Here is a 21,632-nt window from a genome sequence, read left to right on the forward strand (position 1 = left end):
TAAGAGCACATGCTCTAAGATGGTGACTGTCCCACTGTTCTACATTAGGGTAAGAGCAGAGGTTAGGACCTGAAGTCTAAATTTAAATATTAGTAGCAGGACAGAAATGTCACCATGACATGTCCATAAACAAATGGCACGACAGCTCTTACAGAAGCTGAAATACCAAATGGTTTTTAAAATGCAATTCCCTAAAGTATCCTCAAGAGGCTCACTGTTTACTACCTCTCAAAATCTCCATATCAGTCTTCTAGAATTAAAAGTACTCTTTCCCTTCTCCCCCAATGGTCAGTGCCACACAGGTGGGATCTGAAAGTCAAGCTGGGTTCTTTCTTTCCATCTCAGACCTCTCTGCCACTGAGAGAGACCTGGCAGAAGTGTGGTAAGATATAGTTAAGCCTTAACTGAGGCATCCACCTCTGTGCATCTCAAGGTGAAGATTCTGTAACTGGAGCTGAGTTAACAATGCTAATGAATCCTCATTCCTGGATATATGGGCTCTACAATGTTACAAGATGTCAAGAAAAGCCAAAACTTATTGCTGGCATCTGCTTGTTTTAGTGTACAGGAAGCTGAATGTAGCACCACTTCAGAGTCCTATTTCTCACCACCACTGGATTTAAAGGATATTATCCTGTAACTTGGCTTCCAGCTTCACTGCCTCCTATTATAAGCCCACTCAGGTTAAGTCAGTCATGGAAATTGGAGATGGAACTGACTTATTAGATCGCCAAGTCCCTGTCTCTCCAAGACAAGGATAAAGGTTATGCTTACCAACTACTGAACGTAGTACGCTTGAGCTAAGCAGCATTTTAACACCATCTCAAAGCACTGAGTGCAGAAGAAGTGCAGCAAAAGCTGGGGTGACCCCTAGCTGGACTACACCTGGCTCTACACACAGTCCTTCACTTCCATAAGCGGGGGGAACTATGTGAAGTGAAGCCAATCCTATGTCAGACAGAGGCCCACCAGCTGGTGGAGCTGCAGACTCGCCTGTGTACGAAACAGAAGAGGCTTGTCCTCCTCCATCAGCTGCACAATCCATCCATCCCCTACTGAGCAGTACACCCCATGCCTAATCTAGCTGCAATACCTGAGTCAGCTCTTTGATGCGTTTCTCCAGTATGGCTGGTACTCCATCTGGGAGGGAGGGTGGCTGTTTGAACTCCTGTTCCAAGCCCATCCCAAGAGGGTCACTCCCATCTTCCATGTCATGGAAAGGACTCCCTTCTGGAGATTCGTTGAAGAGATGCTCCAGGTCTAAATCGGTCAGGGAGTCCATGGCAGTGGCGGCCTGAAGCAAGTCACTGTCACTGGCGTGGCCAAAGAGAGATAGCAAAGGATCAGACATAGTCTCCACTTCCCGCGGGGCCGGAGCTTCTGCTGGTGAGGGTGTCACTATCTTCTGCTCCTCATCTCTCTTCTTCTGAGCTTCCTTCTCCTTCTGGAATTTCTTCAGCATCTCTTTGACACTCAAAGCACCTGAATATTTCTTCTTCTTCTTCTCCTTACTGGCATTTAGTGCTGTGAAGCTGTAAGCAAGGGAAAAACAAGAACATCCTTATGACAATAAGCCCCATAAAGGGAAGGGAATCTCGCAAGAAGAGGGGAGGAGAGAGGAAATACCTTTGTACTAGCTCAGAGCATCAACCATGCATGCTGATCTCCAGATGAAACTTACCCAGGACCTACTCTGCCTTACCCCTAGTTCCCCCAGAACATGGAGCTACTGCCTCTAGAGGCCACTGCTAGGAATTCGGCACTGTGTTTCTGAAAAGTACAACTTTGTACAACACCAAGTGTTGATAGTGACTCAGGGATATTCCTGTTCAACATACTATTTTTTTTAGATTTACCTGACTATTAAATGTCCTCCCTTCTAGTTCTAGCACATAATAAGTTCACCTCCCATTTTACAATCCACTAGATTTCTTGTACATACTTGTCTGATCATTCCTATGTCAGACTTCATGAATATGTTTCCCACGGAACAGCAGTTAAGTGGGGAGTGAAGATGTTTAACATGACTACCCTCAAACACGTTACTATATCACAGAGGAAACAGCTGACAGACCATGGGAAATGACGGATGGTCCAATGCACACCAGCCACCTTCAGCAAGGAAAAGCTTAGAATGCCCATAACAACACTGCTCTAAGCTCTCTACTTGCTCCCCATTTGATTCCATCACCACTCTGAGGTCTTGGCCCTAATGTTAAGATTCTTCATGCGCTACAGTGTAACTCTCTTAGAGCCTACCTCCCCATCTATGGCCCACTCACCATAAGCATTCCAGGTGAAACTCTTGTGAGCTGTGTCTTAGAGGTGCAGGGAGGGCAGGAGATTCTTGGTGCAGGGCAGATGTGGAATTCCTTATACCAATGATAGGTCGTGCATAGCATTAGGCCCTATCTCATGCACAAGTCCTCTCTTGGTGATGGGACCTGGCATGGTGGAGCTTAAATCTCCTGCTCCATCAAGGTATGCTTTTAATTAATCAGGTGCATGCAGCCCAGATAGCACAGCAACGAATGCACTAGAAGTGCACAAATAGAAACTGAAACCATTTGTACTAAAGACTGAAATATGAGAAGAGTTGATTTGAAAGAAGCCTTTTGAACATTTCCCTTCTAGTAGCACCACCACATCAAATTCCCTTTTTTGATTGACTTTCAAGGTTCCAAGCACTCAACATGACAAGTCAGACAGCTTTTGAGAGAGAGACAGGACTGGAACAATAATATGTTGCCAGAAATGAAACAGCACAAAAGAAAAGAAAACACAGGGAAATAATTAAAGCGAAGGGGGAAGAGACCAAGGGGAAAGCGCATCGAGCCAGCTGCAGAGAGGGGAGGGGTGAGTGGGGGAAGAGAATAAGGGAAAGAGCCTGTAAGGCAAAGAAAGCAGATACAGAAATCAAAGCAAGTAAAAACTGCAGCTGTTAGGAAGCATTAGAACACTTATAGTGTCAAAAGGAACTGGTTACATTTGTAGCCCAACAATGACAAGCCAGTTTCAAAGGAGAGAGACTAAAGAGAGCAAGCACTCAAAACCAGAAATGCCTTCCGCAAGGGGTCAAACATCTGCCTAGGGGTGGCATCAAGACACTGCTTTGCATTTCAGTTCTGATCACTTGCCCCAGCTTTTTAACACCTAACACTTCATGCTCCTTCCCTCCCTTGCTCTCCCCATTTCAATATCCATTATCCTCCTTTCACTCCCTCTTCTACACTTACCCCCTCATGCCATTCCCCCTCATCCATCCCTGTGCCTGTCACAAATAGAGAGAACACAAATAATGAAAAGAAACACAGCTAACAAGCCAGGTGACCCTCACTGCCCCAACCCCTTTGCTTGGATGCTGGGCCGTTTCCCCCTAAACCTGCATCTGGCTTTTTGCCCACCTGGACTGTAAATTCTTTAGGGCAGGGAAGTATCTTCCTAGGAGCTTATCCAGTCCCCACCATGATAGGCTCGTGTCTTGACTGGAGCTTTTGGGCACTACTGCAGTACAGATAAATGCAATCTGGCCTCAGAGAGGCGGGGGTAGACTGGCACCCAAGAACTTCCGTCGCCCCCTGAATACATAGGGCTCCTTCTCACCCGGCCTTGGGGAACTTGGATTTTTTTGACTTCTTTTCCTTGTCATAGGAGTCGTCTTTCTTCTTCTTCTTCATCTTTTCACCTCCTTCTTTCAACTTCCGCTTCTGGGGATTAAACACAAACCAGAGTCAGAGAGGGTGGGCTGCACAATGGTGACCTCTTGTCCCTGGGAGGCCCTTCTAAGCCCTACTTCCGATCTGCCACTAACGGCCTTTGAATGTCTCAAATCAACCCCCACTGGATACTAACCCACACCACGTACACATAGCTACTGCCTGCTCTAGCACACTATCTTCAGCTCTTTTGGGATTCCTCTAGCTAAGCCCAGCACCACATGAACAAAGACAACTGAATTTCCCATCTCCCTTTTATTCAGGTCCGTTTAGTGCTGGTGAAATGTGCCTGTTTGATAGCCCTGGAGGTTTAAACCCTTCAAACAGCAGGTACCACAGGGCAGTAGAGCAAGCTTCCCCAGCAGAGCCCTCCCTTCCCAACGTACCTCAGCACCAATGTGAAGGGCTCATCCCTGGGGCAAGAGAGGAGGATATTTCCACTCCCACCTGAGCTTTCCTGCTAAGATTCACCAGCTCCTAAGGGTGATAATTGTGGTGCCATTTCTCTTCTAGGAACGAATGGAGACCACCCACTCGTTCTACACAAAGACAGCTTTCCCTGGGTTACAGCCAAACAGGACAGGATTTGAACCAGTGATCTGGGGCTAAAAACTCCTAATATCTCCATAACCAAGCCCCCCAAACCAGCCAGAAACCCAACCCAAAGTTACAAAACATTATTTCTCCAGCAGCAAATCCAACCTATCCACTGAAATTTAATGACAGAAAATACTCCCTAATTGCAGAATCTCTGACCTTGGGAGATTTCTTCTTTTTTTCTTTGATAAAGTCATCCTCCGATTCAGATGCCTGTCGGAACTGCAGCGTTCCCGAGTTGATGTAAAACCCTCCATACTTTGTAGTTAGAGAAGCTGGAACAAGCTCGTCGTACTGGGAACAAAAGAAAGAACCATCTATTAGTGGTGTAAGTTAGTCTGTTCCCATGTTAGATAGTAGCAGGATGGCACGCTCCCACTCCCCACTAACAAGTCTCCTTGTGGGACAGCGTGTCTGAGAACTTGGTATTCTTCCACCCTGCAGATGCCCCTGGAGTTGTCATTGCACTGTCCCAGCATGCTCCTTCCCTGCACTGCACTAACATTCTCCCACATGCCCACCTGCAGCCCTAGAAGCAGCTGAATTTATAGCCCTTCATTCATTACTCACCGCTTCAGAATTATCAATGAAGGAATCAGATTCGTCGTACCCATACCCCATATCAATCAAGTCCTGCATACGGTCCTTCCTGCGTTTCTTGCCACCCTGAAATGATAGAGATCGATCACATCCCCCTCTCTCCTCAGTCTATTGCAGGGACCAGTCCTGACACAGGAGGCTGGCACTTCTTCCCAGCCTAGACTGAGGTAGCACTCCTTCTTTTCACTCTTCACATCTCCAGGAAGGGGCCTACATGGGTGAGCACCGGGGCTGGATCCCAGGCTTCTCACACATTAGTACAGACCTCCTCCAACAGGAAGGGGCACTACTCTCTAATCATGTAACCAGAGTAACATTGAGTTGAATTTATTTCTCCTCCATTGGCATGAACGAAACAGCAATACAAGAAAGGCAGACAGAGACCTTAGTACCAGTCTTTAAAAAGGCACTCAACACCTACAAGCCCAACCCAAAGTGATAAAAAACCCGTGTTTCCTCCCTAGGCCATGCCACTAAAGCCACCCCCTTAGAACAGATTAACCACTGGAACAAGTTACCAAAGAAGATGGTGGGATTCTCTACCACATCATGTCTTCAAACCAAGATTAGGTGTCTTTCTAAAAGATCTGCTCTAGTTCAACACAGGAATTCCAGAGTGAAATTCTCAAGCCTTTTTATGCGGGTCAGCTTGCATGATCAGTTTTCAAACTGTGGGGCACGCCCCAGGAGGTTATTGGGGAGCGGAGGGGGGCAGCGCAAGGACCTAACTTGTTAAGAACTTTTCTTGTTTCTTCAGAGTATTGTTGATAAAGTAAGAATTCCTCTCACAAGCTGAGTCGCCAGCTGCCGCTCTCACTGCCATGCTGGAAGATGAAAAAGGGAGGGAGGAGCAGCAAGGGTGCATGACCTCTCCCTTGGCAGGAGGGTCCCCATTCCAGCTCACTCGCCTCTACAGAGGGTGATGTGCAGGCACCCCCTCTGGAGGTAGTTCCTCCCTGCTCAGACAGGCTCTTGCGCATGCACGCTGGGGATTGCACCAGGGCCAGAGGACCCTGTAGCCTGTGAGTGATTCTGTGGGGGTCCCAGGGTAGAGGTACAGCCCAGGTGTCTGTGTCCTGCTCAGATGCTTACAGCTGGGGAGCGGTGGGGCACCCCAGCCAGGATGGGCTCCCAAAGCCCAGGCATCCGTGGAAATACCATTTCTCAGGACACAAGACATGAATCTCCTGGGGGTGGGGGGAGCACGCAGCAAAAACATTTGGGAACCTCCAGCCTAGATGATCATTATGATCTGTTCTGGCCTTAAGATCCATGAATATCTATGTAATGTTTACCGTGCAATGTATTTAATTTAACATATTGTCCGTTCAATTTCTAATTTAAAAAAATACAATTTGATACTAGGGCTGGTGGAACAGCAGAAAACGATATTTATCAGTATTCATCAAATACATTCTTTGAAGGGTATTTCATCAACTACAGAGCTCATCAGATACCGCAAAACTTATTAATTGAATAAATTATTCACTTTATACTCAATTACATTTGTTGAGTGATGTTTGCCAGGTACTATCTGTGACAGACTGACAGTATCCTGGACAAACCTCAATAAAGTAAGTTAAACTTTATTGAATTAAGTTTAACATCTTTGGAATACATTGTATTAGAAATTAAAATGTTTATGTACTATTATGGGATTATATGGAACTGCTTTAACAAACAAGATTAATGCAATCTCTGAAAGGTCTTTTTGGAAAGTGTGAAATGGATTTCCTAGGAAGCCCACTGGGATGAGGGAATGTAAATTCTCCCCTCCAAGCCAACTTTTTGAAGATATCTACTGAGAGACAGATGTATTGGAAACTACAGATCAAAGACCCCTGAACTGTATAAAGGATGAACCAAACACGCTATGAACATGTTTGTTCTGACCTGACGTTGTGATGAACTGGTCACCACAAGGAATCCCCCTTGAACGGGGTTTGAAGGACAGTTGGTGTCAGAAGCCATGTTAGGGCTGGAGTTAATTCTGTTGGCTTATCAGCATACAGGTAGGCTCTTTTATTGCTTTTAATATGCTTTCTCTGTAATGCTTTTTATCTTACGAACAAAGTAGGCTTGCATAGGAAGTGCTGTGTGATACCTTGTAACTAGCAATTACACCCGTTAACGGTCTCTGAAAAGAAAGCAAACCGGTGACCCTGGGCAACCTGTCAGTTCAGGGAAACACAGTGGAGGTAGGGAAATGTGCAACCTGGACATACCCCAGTCCGAAGGAAGAGGGACGCAGGACTCCTCCGAAAAATGGTTGGGGTGCTGGAAGCCAAGAGTGGGTGCCTTTGCTGGACCGCTGAGGGGAAATATAAGTGCAGTTGCCCTGAACTATAACACTATCTGGCCAACCCTACTTACCGGCAGCCCTTGCTTTTCTTAAACCTTCTTTTCTTATGACAGATCATGCTGTACATTTTCTTGTGTGGTCTTCAGTGTCTCCCGCTTCCCTATCGTTTTTTCCTCCCTCTCTTCCATCCCGTGTTATTGTGGTGTCTACCTCCTCTCCCCAGAGATGGCAATTTCCCAGGAAAAACTACTTTAGGACAGGGAGCTGGTAAATACTGGGCTTAAACCCAGTTTAAACCAGGAAACTGGGGAAAATAATTGCATCGGTGTTTAGCAAGCATAGAATGAATCTTTTCAAGTGTTGGATACATCCTTTCAAAACTGAGGAATAGGCTCAGTCTATCCACTATATCAAAGCTGGTCTTCTGCTACAGGACACTTTGTGGCCAATGGACCTGGACTGGTAGCCTGAAACTCTGTGTGCTTTTGATGGCTTAATGTTTCAAGCTTACAAATCTGCATTGTCGTTTTCATATAATCAAATGTTTTCAACTTTTCTTCATAAAATATTGAAAACTCAAATGAGTCATGATGTGTAATTTTCTTGAGAAAATACCAAAATGTATACAGATTTTATATTGTTCATTATTACAATTACATATATTCAGCTTATGACCACTGCAGTTTTACTTTGTATTTGTACAACCCTAAATTAACCTCTCAATCTACTGCCTTATGTAACTACAGCTGGAATAGGTAACTCAAACTAAGTGTAATGTGGTGTCATTAACAAAACCGTTTTTAAAATAGAAAACTGGGACTAACAAGTTTTTCCCAGGCAAGTAAAAATCATAATTTTACCCGGTAAAAACCATGCCATCCCTAGTAAATACCATGCCATCCCTGCCTCTCCCATATTTCCTCCTGCCTTTCTTCTCCCACCTCAATCCCTAAAAATCTAATACCATATTTCTTTCGGAACGTCTCATCAATCTCTTCCTCATGTCTAGCCACTCACACCCCTACAGACACCCACACCAGGCACCCAATAGCCAGAGGACTCAAGTTTCTGACCACAGCAGGGCATTACTGTATAGAGGCAATGCCCAGGTGAGAGTCCAAGTGATAGGAAAGGAGATAGCACTGGGATCCCTACTGAGCCTTTGTCTTTCACATTAGCCTCTAACTAGTAAGTGCCTGATAAATTTGAAGCCTTACCCCCACAAAAAAATCCTCAAGAGAAGAACCATTAGCATCCCCCCAAGCAACACCACAGTGAATTGACCCAATTCTTGTCAATTTCACTGTTGTCCATAGGATTCAGTAGAGCAGCAGTGAAGACTGGCACCACTCTGGTTGCAGTTTGGCAAAGTTCTGAGCAGCAACAGAAGCTCTGAAGCTGTCTGAAGATTTAAGATGACAGCACAGCATCATTTTACACATGGTTTAACATTTGGAAAGTGGCTTTTACCACCATAAAGGCTAAGTTTTGTTGTTTTATTTTTCTTTTTAAATGAAAGCTTAGATTCAAAAGAATTTGATAGCACTCTACCAGGAGAATTCTCACTTGCCCTGGGTGAACATACTGTTTGAGCCCTGCTTGTTATTGTCATGGACCTCTTTAACCTTAACATCTAAGGCATATCTACCAACTGAAAAGACAGGAGAATTGTTTATTGAGAGGTGCAGGGCTATTTCTGATGATGACTTATTTTACCACCATCTGGATGATTGAGTGAATAGCATGTTAAAGAAATGCAAAGAATTTCTGAATTTATTTAATTAAGAATAGCAGAGCTATTTTAACCTAGCCTTCTGACTGCAGGAAAACAGGGGAGCCCATGCTACTCTACCGCTCCCTAGTCTCCATTTTATTAATATCCCTCTCCAGAAAATAGTAGAAGTATCTACCCTCCAAACAATGCTGAAAGCTTTCCCAAGCAATAACACAATGAAATTGAAACCTAATTCTTGTCAGTTTAACTGTTGGGACCTCCTGGCCTAGACATCATGTGTAAAAAAAAATAAAATAAAAAGAGCGGTGAAACTGACAAGACAGGTTATTTTTCCACACTCTGGTGCAACTTGGCAAAGTCCTGTACAGCAGCAGAGGCGCCAGAAATGCATATGTACAGACTTAATAGATAGCATTACATTCTGTCACGCTCATTTCATCTTAGGAAGGTTATATTCACAAACAAAGGCCATTTTTCCTTTTAAAAAAAAAAAGTTTACACGCTGCATTAGTTGATGGCACATATAACTAACAAGTGAAAATAAGAAGCCTTCACTTATTGGCCAGAATTTGTCTTTACTAATGGATGATCGGACTGAGACAATCAGAGAAAGTTATTTTCCAGCTGGATAAAGGATCTCACCAGAAATAGGGCATAAGAACCAACGGCCTTTATTCCTAATGAAATACGTTTAGCAGAGAGGCAAGAGGTTGGAGTGGAAATAAGCTAACAGAATTACTCATTCTGGTAGAAGAGAGTGTAGTAGGAGGGATAAAACACATACGTATTTCTCTTCGAACTTCCTAGCAAGAGCTTCCACTTTGTGTCTTTCCTTTTCTTCATCATTGAAGGGATCACCAAGGTCTTTCTTCTGTGAAAATGAGCAAAGGCAAACATAAGAATCGACTCCATCACACTGTCTGACTAAGAAGTCCCACCATGAGCGGAGCCTCTGGAAAGAAGCTTACACAAACCACCTTCAACATGCTGAAGAGCTGTTTTCAGTGGATATACTACTGCAGCTCTTTGCACAATGAGAGAACCATGTTAGGGGTTCTCAGGATGCAAGGAATAACCAGCAACAGAGAATATACACAAGGATTGAAAAATTTAACCAGACACCCACTGGCCAAGATGTCAAATTACTAGCCAAAAAGAGAGAGGCCAAAAAGGTGAAGTAAGCCTTCTATCACCTTTCATTGAGGTTTCATGAGAAACCCAAGCCTTCATGGACAGTTACAGAGAAAAAGGGGAAAGGGGGTGCTGGGATTCATTCCAGGTCTCTGCTCATGGATTTCATCTTTTGTATTACTGCTGGCTAGCAGCTGACTAATCTGAATGCTCATTTTCTCCCTCCAGCAGCTAGAAGGAAGGAATTTGCTCTTGTTCTCTTCTCCAACTTGTTACATCCCCCCAGAGTCCTGGCTGCCACCCACACAGACGCATATGTTCTCCCCACGGCTTCTGTTCTTCAGGTCATCCTAACATGTAAATAGCCCCAGTGCCTGCCACTGCTGGTCCTCCCAGCTTTCTCAAGCAGCCACATGAAACCATCAGTTGACTGCCCAGATGGTTCTGGACAACAGACATGAAACTGACTAGAACTTGTTAGTTTTCCCAAGCAACACCATGTTACCAGCAGTACCACTGGACACATCCATTGCAGACTGAGGAAATCAATATTTGTACAGATCAAATTAACAACAATTCTAGCTCTTGCAGGGCACTTTTTGTCTTTTAGATCTCAAAGTGCTTTACAAAGGAGGTCTGTTTTAATTTTGAAGCACTTTGCATTTAAATTAGTCTTTAAAATTAAAGTTTAGTTTCTGCTGAAACCGACTGGTGAGCCCTCTTATGGAAAAAGTTTCCTACTCACTATTGGCAAGTGAATTTCTCAGGTGCTGACTGACAGCAACTTATGTACAAAGCAGGAATCAGAGAATGCTCAAATTGAAATATCTGTGTACAGTATGAGTCCGTCTCTCTGCAGACTCCCACTGTACAAACTGTATGGAGAGGGTCTACTTTGAATGTTCTTTTAAGGATATTCATGTTTCAAGCAATCCAGGTACCAAAAAAGCACTGCAGTCAGTCTGGATCAAGTCAAATCAACATTATAGGACATTGTCTGTTGTGCTTTCCAAACAGCGTTTTATCCATTTCAAAGGAAATTCTAATAAGGAAAAAATATAAAGGGAGTGCTGTCCAACAGTAAGTCATCCTGGTTTCTATTTCCAGTTCTATCACCAAGTTGGTGTGTGATCATTGACAAGTCATTTCACCTCTGTGCCTCAGTTTCCTTCCCCATCCCTAAAATAGGGATAAAACATACCCAGCTCCCAAGAGAGCCCCAAGAATTAATATTATGAAGCAATCTGAAATCTTTAGTTGAAAAGAGTACGTTATTAGATGCTCACCTTGTCTCCTGAGGAGACACCTTTCACTTTCCCTCGAGTATTCTTCAGAAGCTCTGGGTAGAAGAACTCTGGGCACCGTTTGTGATCTGGCTCAAATAGGGTGAGTGTGATGCGAACTGCTGCTGCAGCTGAGTCCTGGGGCTGCTCTGCTCCTGCAACATCCTCTTTACGAGGCTTCTTCAAGAAAGTGTTGCTTAGTGGACTTGGCAAAGAGGTGAACTGAACCCTGTGGGGCTCCGTCATGGCTATTATCAAGTCTTAACAGGTCTCATGGCATGGTTTCCATTAGTTCAGAGAAGTTCTGGTGAAACCTTGTACGTTTGCATACATGGGGACTGCAATTGCAAGGACAAACAGAGATGTTTAAGGACACAGGAGCACATTGGAGGCAGAAAAGGTTATTGGAGTTAGATGTTTCTATAAGGAATGGCAAAGACTGGCCTCTCAAAGCTTGCTGCATTCATCAGAGAAAGGCTGATTCTCAGAGCAGAAATACCTCTGAAGTTTGCAGTCCCCTACATTTTAATGTCTATCCATCTGTAATGTTACCGCTTTAATGCTGCAAAACTCCATTTCTACAGGGTGGAGAGAAAGGAAAACAATAATCTGGTGCACAGTGCAACCTCCAGAAAAAACAGTTTTAATGACTGAACGCTCCTTTGTCACAAACACTGGTCTGGACTGTGCCACGTTGCATCAGAGCTTTGCCCTCGATGGCAGATATCAAAAGGCAAGGAGAGCCAAATATACCCGCTTCTCCTCTGCACTGTGCACATACACATGCTTGCTACTGTCAGATGCCTGGTCCATGCCCAAAGATCAGCACTCACGAGACTGCATCCCAAAGAGGCTTCTTCACATTTCTGACTGGAAAAGAAAATAAAGATCCACCTTAAAACCAAAAGGATTTTTTTTGAGGGGAAAACACCCTCCCCCGCCCCCAATCCAGCTCAAATAAGCGAGATTTAAAACAACACCCCAGCTCAGGAAAAAGCCTAAAAAAAAATCAGCTCCGTGACAACAGGTACCCGGCTCAGAAGCTGATCCCCAGAGAGCGTCCGGGCCACAAACCCAACGCGCCACAAACCCCCTGGGGGAGATACCAGCTGTCGCCCACATGCTCCACCCAGCCCGCAGGGAATGGGCGAGCCTATGGCCCAGCTGCCCTCTGCAGCCCCAGGGAACGGGGACACCCCTTCAGGCCGTGCGTGTATCGGATCCAAGCCCAAGGGAAGGAGACCCCAGACTGCCCGGGGGAGGGAGGCCCTTCAGGCTAGGTACCCCAATGGAGCCCGAGAAAGGCAACGGGGGCGGAAAGAAAGGGAAACAGCGGCTCTAGGGGCGGCACCAGCATCCCCTGCAGCTGGTGAGCCCGGGGGCGGCCAGGAGAGGGGCCGGGGCCGGCTACCCTGCGCCGCCCCCGGCGGGAAGCGGACGAGGCGTGGCCCCGTCACGCGGCGACCCGGGGGAGGTGCCAGCGCGCCAGGCTCTGCCCCGCTCGGGCTCGGACTCACCCCCGCTCCTAGCTTGGCCGCCTCGGCAGGCCCCCAGGCCGGATCCGTTCCCTGCTCCCGTATCACGTGCCGGAGGCGCTACCCCGCGCTGAGGTGGCCGGGTAGGGTCACGTGACACTCCCGAGCCCAATGGGCGAGGAAAGGGCAGTCACGCGCGGAGGGAGCGGCGCGGTGACCGCGCGACCGGATCACGTGACGCGGCCTGCCCTATCCCGGTGGCACCGCCCCCTCCGCTGAGGCTGGCCGCGGCGTGGGTGGTGCCCCCCCGGCCCGTCCCGGCAGCCCCTGCGCCGTGGTGCTGCTGGTTGAGTCGGTAAGATGGCGGCTGTGAGTCTGCGGCTCGGAGACTTGGTGTGGTGAGTGTGGGGGCCGGGAGGCTGGGGCAGCGGGCGCGGGGGTTGGCGGGAGCTAGCCCTGTAGGGGGTGATACCGGAGCGCAGGTTGAGAGCGGGGACCGGATTAGGAGACCGGGGGCTGGGTGGGACTGGGGCGGGGGCGTTGCCGGGCTGTCTGTAGCGTTAGCGGGCAGACGTAGGGTTAGAGGGGAGGGTGTAGGTGGGACCGCTGAGGGTAGGCGCCCGGGGTGGGGTAGGCCGGGCTCTCTCACCCTGAAGCGTTGGCGTAGGGGTGGGAGCAAGCCCCGCCTTCCCCATGTGAAGGGGCCCGGGCTGTTGTTCTGGACAGGTCAGGGCAGAAAGCAGGGTGAGAGCTGGGGCACTTGCACAGGAGGTGTCAGTTTAGAGCGGTGTCAGAGATGGTGCAGGGCACTGGCCTGTTGCCTACACATCACTGGGGGCAGAGAGTTGATGGGGGAGTTATAAGGGCTTTGGGGGGGCAGAATAGGATCAGAGCCCCAGTTGGTCAGGAGGTATTGGGTTGAGGACAGGGTGGGGTACAGACCAATGGGTCTCTATTTCAGGGTAAAATGTGGGGCAGGCTTTGCCTGTGCGGTGGGTAATGTGCTGTTACCTGGGAGTCTTTAGGAGTAAAAGGGATAGAGAATAATTGCCTTAGCATTTTTGGAACTGGAAGACCGGGTGAGGCAACCATCTAGAGATGAGAAAAGGTAGAGAAATGAGGCAATGGGTTGATTGCTTGGTGGATGGTGCTGGATATACAGGAGTCACCTGGGGGTTGTGAGCAGAGCAAGGAAGGAGTGATCATTAAGATCTGGGTGTTGCTTATAGGGAGTGATTTATGTGATAAGCAACACAATATAGGAATGGGATTTTTTTTTCCAGGTTGGGCTATCCCTGTTGGAGCTCACAGGAGCAACTTTCCCCTGTCACCCGTGCTTTATCCCCAAGCGCAATTGAAGAGTCATGGTCTTTATACTTCCAGCTCAGGAGGACTGATGAGGCCTCCTTCAAAGCTTGTTAGCACTGCTCCTAGAGTGTTCAGGCTTCACTGTGCTTCTAGATTGCATTGAATGGCGGGTTAGACCTCACACGAGGGCCTGCAACAAATAGCTAATCCCCAACACGCAAGTGTATACATTTATATTTATATCCCAGATAAAAAGAAGTGCGTGGTCCAGGCTGACAACTGCAGTTTCTCATCCGAAACATTGACAGTGGTGTGAAGTTTGTCTAATTTATATAGCAAAGTAAGTAAAGGTTGATTCCTTTAGCTGAACTTGTTTCAAATGAGTGTTTTGGGAGTGCACTGCTGTTAGTGATGTTTCTGAATGCAGATCATCCAGCTTGAGTTTCATATGTGGCCATGTAGACAAGGCACAGCTGCTAGGCCCACCCAAAAAGAACTATAGCCATAAGACTTGGAGGGAGATGGGAAAGGAGAAAAACCTGGATAAAAGGAGAATTGATGGATGCAACAGTAAAAGAAAGTCATGGTTAGTGTCCTTCTAAGCAGTGTTTCTGCCATTACCAGCTTGCCCTCTCTGTGGAATCCTCACCTCATGGATGTTGACATGCTACTTGCTGAAAATTTTAGTTCGGGAACTGGCAGGCGCTAAGGATTCTCTGCCAGTCTCATGCAAGACAGTGACTGATGCCAGATAAGGTTTTGTGAATATTTGTAGTTGTGTGAATGACAGGGGTAGGAAGACTATGCTTTCATGCTGACACCAATTCTCTCTTTTCCCCCACCCCTTTCTGTGAGGAAATGGTTTGGCTTAGACTTTGTGATGAAACTTGCAAAGGCAGGAAATAAACTTTTCTGTGTTTCTAGTGGGCCTGCAGTATGTTTCACAAATCTTAGGTTTCAGAGTAGCAGCTGTGTTAGTCTGTATTCGCAAGAAGAAAAGGAGTACTAGTGGCACCTTAGAGACTAAGCTAGCACCTGGAAGATCAGTACTAAAGCTCTTAGTACTTTGGTAAGACTGAATGACATTTCTTTGCTCCCATACAAATGACTAGTTTAATTGCCTGCATCAATACGAAATAAATTGTTTAGTCTCTAAGGTGCCACTAGTACTCCTTTTCTTTTTTCACAAATCTTAGTAGCATGATGAGTGGCTGAAAAAAGAGTGATAATGGAAGTAACCTTGCAACCTTTGATATAGGAATTACTATCTTAAATTATAGAATAGTACATTTTAGGAATCACAGCTACCTGAATTGGAAACATATGATGCTTATTAGACTTTTTCTGTCCTGAAAAGTCTTAAGTTATCAATACAAACTCTGGATTTCGTATTGATGCAGGCAATTAAACTAGTCATTTGTAAGGGAGGAAAGAAATGTCATTCAGTCTTACCAAAGTACTAAGAGCTTTAGTACTGATCTTCCAGGTGCTAGCTTTACCACCTCTGTTCTTAATGACTTAGGCCCTGATCCTGTAATGAGGTACATTACCCATGTGGGTGGTCCCCTGTACCCATGCAGACTTCACTGGGGGTCAGCATGGCCACAGGCATCTGCTCACATGGCACTTGGGAGCATTGGTGAGTGCTCTTCCAAGCTGAACAGTTTTGTTCTGTCCTGGTAGGCTTTGTGGCTTATATTGTGTAAGCTCTAACTTTTGAAAATAAATTGCAGTAGAAGCAGGTAGAAGTGGAGCAACTGTCTTTTCTGTTGCTAGTGGCTGACCTTTTCATTTTTTCTTAGGGGGAAGCTGGGCCGGTATCCTCCTTGGCCAGGAAAGGTGAGTCTGCTTCTGTCCTGAAGGGAGCAGTTCATGAAAACAATTCCAGTGAAGATTTAAGATTCTTATAGTTTTCTTCTTTAATTTTTAGCTAAGAAGCTCTTTGGCCTTAATTGTGAACCAGACTATTCATCAGGGATTTTACTTGACTCAGAAGTTCAGTCTGTCAGTAGCAGCTGTTAGTTCAGATGGAATGAAAAGCAGTACAAACCAAATTGTCAGAATCTGGAACTGATTGTATCTCCCAGTCGTAGCAATTTAATCCCTATTGCTTTCTGCAAGACAGGTTTCTCTTCTCTCACAATAAATTGGCTAATTTGACTACATGCACTGTCTTAAGTAATAAACAGGAGAGGAAAGTCCAAATTCCCAAACTAATACTTAAAGTTACAGTTTTGTCATGTTCTTTGGGAGAAGACACTGGGTGATTGTGGATAAAAGTTCAAGATAGGGGAAAGAAGATTTTGTGTTTAAAGTCAGATTGCAGGCACTGTTCATATACCCCTCCCCCCCACCCCAGAGTGTTCTATTTTCTGTTTTTAGTGTAGGTACATGTGCTGACCTAACAATATAGGCGTTGTCTTCACGAGAAAAAAAAGTGCATTCCTAACTTGTTAGCTTGAGTTAAAATCCAAAAGAAAACAAAGTAATTTGTAGATTTTAGCTCAACCTGCTAACTCATGTGAAAGTCTGTGGTTTAACTTGTTCTGGTAACTTGCATTAAAACTACAACCACCTTAGAATCATAGAATCTCAGGGTTGGAAGGGACCTCAGGAGGTTATCTAGTCCAACCCCCTGCTCGAAGCAGGACCAATTCCCAGTTAAATCATCCCAGCCAGGGCTTTGTCAAGCCTGACCTTAAAAACCTCTAAGGAAGGCGATTCTGCCACCTCCCTAGGTAACCCATTCCAGTTCTTCACCACCCTCCTAGTGAAAAAGTTTTTCCTAATATCCAATACCTTGTCCACACGCGCATTTTAACTCTGAGAAAAACACTCTTTTCTGTACTGAAGACTTGGGCGATAGTTGCCTTATGGGAGCAAAGCTCTATAAACCCAGCCTGGCTTTTCAAATTTTAAAAAGATACTTTACTCCTAGGGGATAGGGAGAACCTCATGTTGCTGATCTTTTGGACCAGTGGAACCTCACTAAAATTCCACTGGTGCATCTGGGCAATGTGCCTGAGCCCGTGCAACACAGGTATAACTTTGTAGCTTACAGTAAAGTTTGTTCATCTTTACTCACATCTGCCCTCTCTCTCAGGTCCAAAAGCCTCGCAACAGCCAAAGTCATGATTATTTAAAACAAAAGAACCATGAAAATCATGGAATTCACAACAGCTGTGACAAAAGTCCAATCTTACCTGAACAGCAGGCTAAGCCTATAATGTGATAGGGTAATTGTTACTCACAGCACTATGCCTGGAGTTAGTATCAAAGAAATATATGGATTGTGTGCTTGGGAGGCAGACCTTTGCTACCAGTACAAGCCCCTCCTTACCACCATTTTGCTTTAAAAATATTTTTAGCAAAGAATCTTTGAAGCAGATTTCTTGCAGGCATAGACCAAAAACTTTAAAAAGCCACAGAATTCTATTGCTGCCTCTCTAACCAACACTTGTCTCCTCTCTTTGCTCCTCAGATCGTTAATCCGCCTAAAGACCTGAAGAAGCCCCGTGGAAAGAAGTGCTTCTTTGTGAAGTTTTTTGGGACAGAAGATCAGTATGTACACACTCTCTTCATCTGATGACAATGTTGGCCTTTGAATCACAGGGCTTTCCTGGAAAAGTTTTATGCTAGCATAAAAAGATGTAGCTCTGAGACAGATTGTCTTATATTATCTGTATGTAATTATTATTCTATGATGTAGCTTTTCATGTGGGTGTATGAGGGTTGCATAGACCTTCTCAAGCATGTTTTGATTTTAGGTGCTGCTCTGACAGAGAGTTCTGGGTAGTTGATCACTTGCATGGGCGTAGGTGTGCCTGGGTTAATGTTAGTGTAACTGTCACCATTTTTCAAGAATAGTGTGTGGTCTCTCTTGTTTCTCCTGCCATAAACATAAAGTGGTTTTATTCCCGTCACTCATAAAGAGAACACTTTATGATGTCTGATGGCATAAAATTTGCTTGTTTTGCATTTGGGAAGACTGCAACATAGGGTGGTAAAGTTATTGTAAGACATTTTTCTATGAAGTAGCTATTTGTGATAAAAGCACATGCCAAAATGAGAAAAATCACACTAGTCTGATAATTACATACCTGCTCTTACTACAAATAACTCAAGATTCCTGGAACTGAAATGTTAGGAAACACCTGATGTGTTGTTTATTTTTTATATTTGAAGTCATTTTTAGTCAGTTTCGCTATTTCCCTGTGTAATCATTTAGCAAGGGAGAAAACGATAATTGGGGGGGGAACCTCGTTATGAACGCCAGTAAGTAGAAAAACCCTTTACTTTTTTGAAGGAATTAAACAAAAGTGAGGATGTGGGCATTAACAGGATGCTCTATCAGGAAATGGAACTTTTATTTTGTAATTGTCATTTTTTTCAAAGCATATTGTCAAAGCTTCACTGTCCCTTTAAGGACTGAGGTCATGTAACCAGCCAGGACTAGAAATGAAGCTGCATACCAATAAAATGGGGGCTGCTGGCTTTCAAATAATGTGAAGATGGTGTCTTTAGCTCACAAGTAATCCTGACTAATCAGGCCATAAAGTTGTTAGTAGTCAGTGTGTGTATTTTCATTCCTGCCCCTGTATCACTGTAATTCTTCGTTATAACTAACTCATGTTTTTGGGAGAATAGGAAAATATTTTGTTGTAGATTTTGGAGGGCTGTTTTGTCCAAACGATAGCCTGTGAAAAACTGGTCGTATATCTGGAATGTTCCACTTAAGATTAGTGGACAGATAGCAAGTTAGGAGGCCAAAGCTACAAAATAAAAGTGGTTTATCAGATGATTCTGAAGTTCAGGTTAGGAAAAATCCCATCATGTGGCAGACTGGAACAGACAAAAACACAGTCTGTGAAATGTAATCATTTCCTGGTGGATCATCACAGGATTTTAAAATCCTGCTTACCCGAACTGATGGGTGTGTGCAACTTGAAGTTGGAGCAAAAATAATACTGTCCTTCCACCTCAATTTTCTTATATAGTCCACTAATCAAGAGAAGAAATGGATGCCTTCTATGGCTCTGTTCTATCTCATACTGGACCTTGTGGAGAATGCATATGTTTAGATCTGTTTGATTGTGCCAAAAAATGGGAAAATTTTCTCATTTTACAACCAAATTTGAGATTAGATTCTTAAACCAGTTGCCTTAAACTCCAGCAAGCTGGGAAGGAGAAATTTCATGGTTGCAGAAATAAAGTAATTTACTCCATAGTTGGCTTTTATCTTATTTAATTGTTTAGATTAGTATACAAAAGTAAAAACAACAAGGAATCCTTGTGAAAAGATGGGAGTTGCCTTACCGAGTGGGGGTCAGTGCTAACATGGCCAATTCAATTAGGATGGATGTAGCCCATTTCCAACAGTTTTCATGTGCTGTATTTTTATACCTGCCTACTGTATTTTCCACTCCATGCATCTGATGAAGTGGGTTATAGCCCACGAAAGCTTATGCCCAAATAAATTTGCTAGTCTCTAAGGTGCCACAAGGATTCCTCCTTGTTTTTGCTGATACAGACTAACACGGCTACCCTATACAAAAGTCAAAAGTGATGCATCTAGGTGGAGATAGGTCCCTGACTGAAGATAATAAACCTGAAAAATATTAGTAAGTCAGCTGAAAACAAAACTCCTGTTAACTCCTCCCCTGCCCCACCCCCATCCGTCTCCATCAAACTATGTGTGTGCGGATACAAAGACCTAGCACTGGACTGTTCTAGTGTAATTAATGCCCAGTTTTGTCTGCTTGTTAAGTTTTTGAGATGGGATTGGCTATAGTATCATCCATATGCTAATGACGCTTGGCTCTACAGCTTATATTGTCTTGATTTGGCAGAGATGGAGATCTGGACAAAAAGCCATTCTGGCTTATGTTCGGTGTATATATACACAATGGAGGAGATGCTGGCTGGCAGGTGAAAGCATTTTGAGGAACTGTTGAAATCTCACTGCTCTCTCAGTTGAGGACATTTGCCTATCCGTTGGCAAAAGGGTCTACAATCTCAGGCTGTTGATAGACTCCTTTCTACTCAAGATTCCCAGATGGCAAATGTGGCCAGAAATGCCACCTTTCCATCATATGCTAGCTGAAAGACTGCAGTATTGTCGTCTCCATGCCTTTGTCATCTTGAGGTCGCAGTGTGCCCTACCTAGGATTAAGTGTGAAGGCTGCTCAACTCAAAAATGAACACTGGTGCAAAATATGACAGCCCACTCTTTGAGCAGAGTGGATGAGTGGGAACGTGTTATACCTGTGACTTGCATTCTGCAGTGCTTGTTGGTGAAACTTTCAGGTGAAATTCAAGGTTCTCCAAGATCCTAAATGGCTTAGGGCCCAATTTAGAAGAGCCTGCCTCTTCATTCTTTGCCCACCACAAAGTGGGCATTGCACTATGTGCAATGATAAAGTGGGCATTGCACTATGTGCAATGATAAAGCTAACTTGTCCCAAGGGCGAGGCTACAGTGAGCAAGGATAGGGTGTTAAAGATAGCAGAATTGTCTTTGGCCAGAGATATATAAACCTGAGCCTGGTCGCATTCAGACATCCAGCTTTTCATAGGCTTCCTGCTGATTATGTTATTCCGTGCATTTAGCCTCTTGGTAAAGTTTCCATTGTCTTGCCCTTAAAGTAATAGTGCTCCTGGAAGGTGTCTTTCTAGCATGTAGGAAATGTTAGAACATAAGAACGTCCATACTGGGTGAGACCAATGATCCATCTAGCCCAGTATCCTGTCTTCTGACAGTGGCCAATGACAGGTGCTTCAGAGGGAATGAACAGAACAAGTAATGGAGTGATAAAATGTTTTTGCATTTTAACTTAAGGCCCGTGAAGTGCACCCACTACTACTGGGGGCATTCTGCACACAAGATTTTAAAATTTTGCATATTTTATTTGTCAAAATAACAATATAATTACACTGGTTTCAATTATTTTGGTAATTTATTGAAACTACAACACAGTGGATGGAGAATGGGAGTGAGGAGCATTGGAAGAAATCCCCAAACCCCCTTGTCTAATAGTAATGTAGCTAGGTTTGACCCTTTATTTCTAGTTATTAGTCAACATATATGTGCAGCCATGTGCTCCATGTTACATCATAGGCAACTGAAGAGCAAGTGAAGGCTGGGGAATCAAACTCACAATTTATATTGGCTACTTAACATCTCCAGAAAGATCAGTAGCAAACAGTTCATGGAGCACATTTTGATAGGAAATTTTTTCAGTTCAAAAACTTAGACCAGTTCTAATCAATAAAGGACAATAAGCATTTATTACCACTCTGGCAATGTAGAGGAGCCTTAAAACTTTTACACTTGTTTTATACTTCTGGGTGAATTCATAAAGACAATGAGAACAATTCACTAAGCAGACAGGCTGCTACGTTCTGCTCTGCCTGAGGGGACAGAGCCTGCCCCATGCTTATCTCCTCAGAAACACCCTGAAGCCCTGCTCCTCCACTACGAGCATAC

The 21,632-nt window shown here is 44.7% G+C and overlaps 2 protein-coding genes across 18 annotated transcripts in view; one reads left to right on the forward strand and one right to left on the reverse strand.

Moving 5' to 3' along the window:
* UBN1 (ubinuclein 1) overlaps positions 1–12,986 on the reverse strand; it is a 36,923-nt gene extending 23,937 nt beyond the window's left edge. For 7 of the 10 annotated variants that reach the window (XM_073362567.1, XM_073362572.1, XM_073362566.1 and 4 more), the window contains exons 1-7: positions 12,882–12,986; positions 11,368–12,234; positions 9,735–9,821; positions 4,884–4,979; positions 4,473–4,607; positions 3,604–3,707; positions 1,094–1,532 (exon numbers count right to left, since the gene is read on the reverse strand). In XM_073362567.1, coding sequence (XP_073218668.1) covers positions 1,094–1,532; positions 3,604–3,707; positions 4,473–4,607; positions 4,884–4,979; positions 9,735–9,821; positions 11,368–11,610 — 1,104 coding nt within the window. In that variant the 5' untranslated portion in view covers positions 11,611–12,234; positions 12,882–12,986. Of the gene's footprint in view, positions 1–1,093; positions 1,533–3,603; positions 3,708–4,472; positions 4,608–4,883; positions 4,980–9,734; positions 9,822–11,367; positions 12,235–12,648; positions 12,817–12,881 lie in introns of those variants that run through there. The other 3 variants (XM_073362564.1, XM_073362565.1, XM_073362569.1) reach the window with 3 other exon arrangements.
* Positions 12,987–13,089: 103 nt separating this feature from the next.
* The window catches only part of GLYR1 (glyoxylate reductase 1 homolog), a 33,172-nt gene continuing 24,629 nt past the window's right edge, over positions 13,090–21,632 (forward strand). For 3 of the 8 annotated variants that reach the window (XM_073362575.1, XM_073362576.1, XM_073362578.1), the window contains exons 1-3: positions 13,090–13,237; positions 15,950–15,986; positions 17,629–17,708. In XM_073362575.1, coding sequence (XP_073218676.1) covers positions 13,200–13,237; positions 15,950–15,986; positions 17,629–17,708 — 155 coding nt within the window. In that variant the 5' untranslated portion in view covers positions 13,090–13,199. Of the gene's footprint in view, positions 13,238–14,395; positions 14,488–15,949; positions 15,987–17,628; positions 17,709–21,632 lie in introns of all 8 variants that reach the window. The other 5 variants (XM_073362574.1, XM_073362577.1, XM_073362579.1 and 2 more) reach the window with 4 other exon arrangements.

This window comes from Lepidochelys kempii, chromosome 10 (assembly GCF_965140265.1).
Source record: "Lepidochelys kempii isolate rLepKem1 chromosome 10, rLepKem1.hap2, whole genome shotgun sequence".
In the NCBI taxonomy this organism is placed as follows: Eukaryota; Metazoa; Chordata; order Testudines; family Cheloniidae; genus Lepidochelys; species Lepidochelys kempii.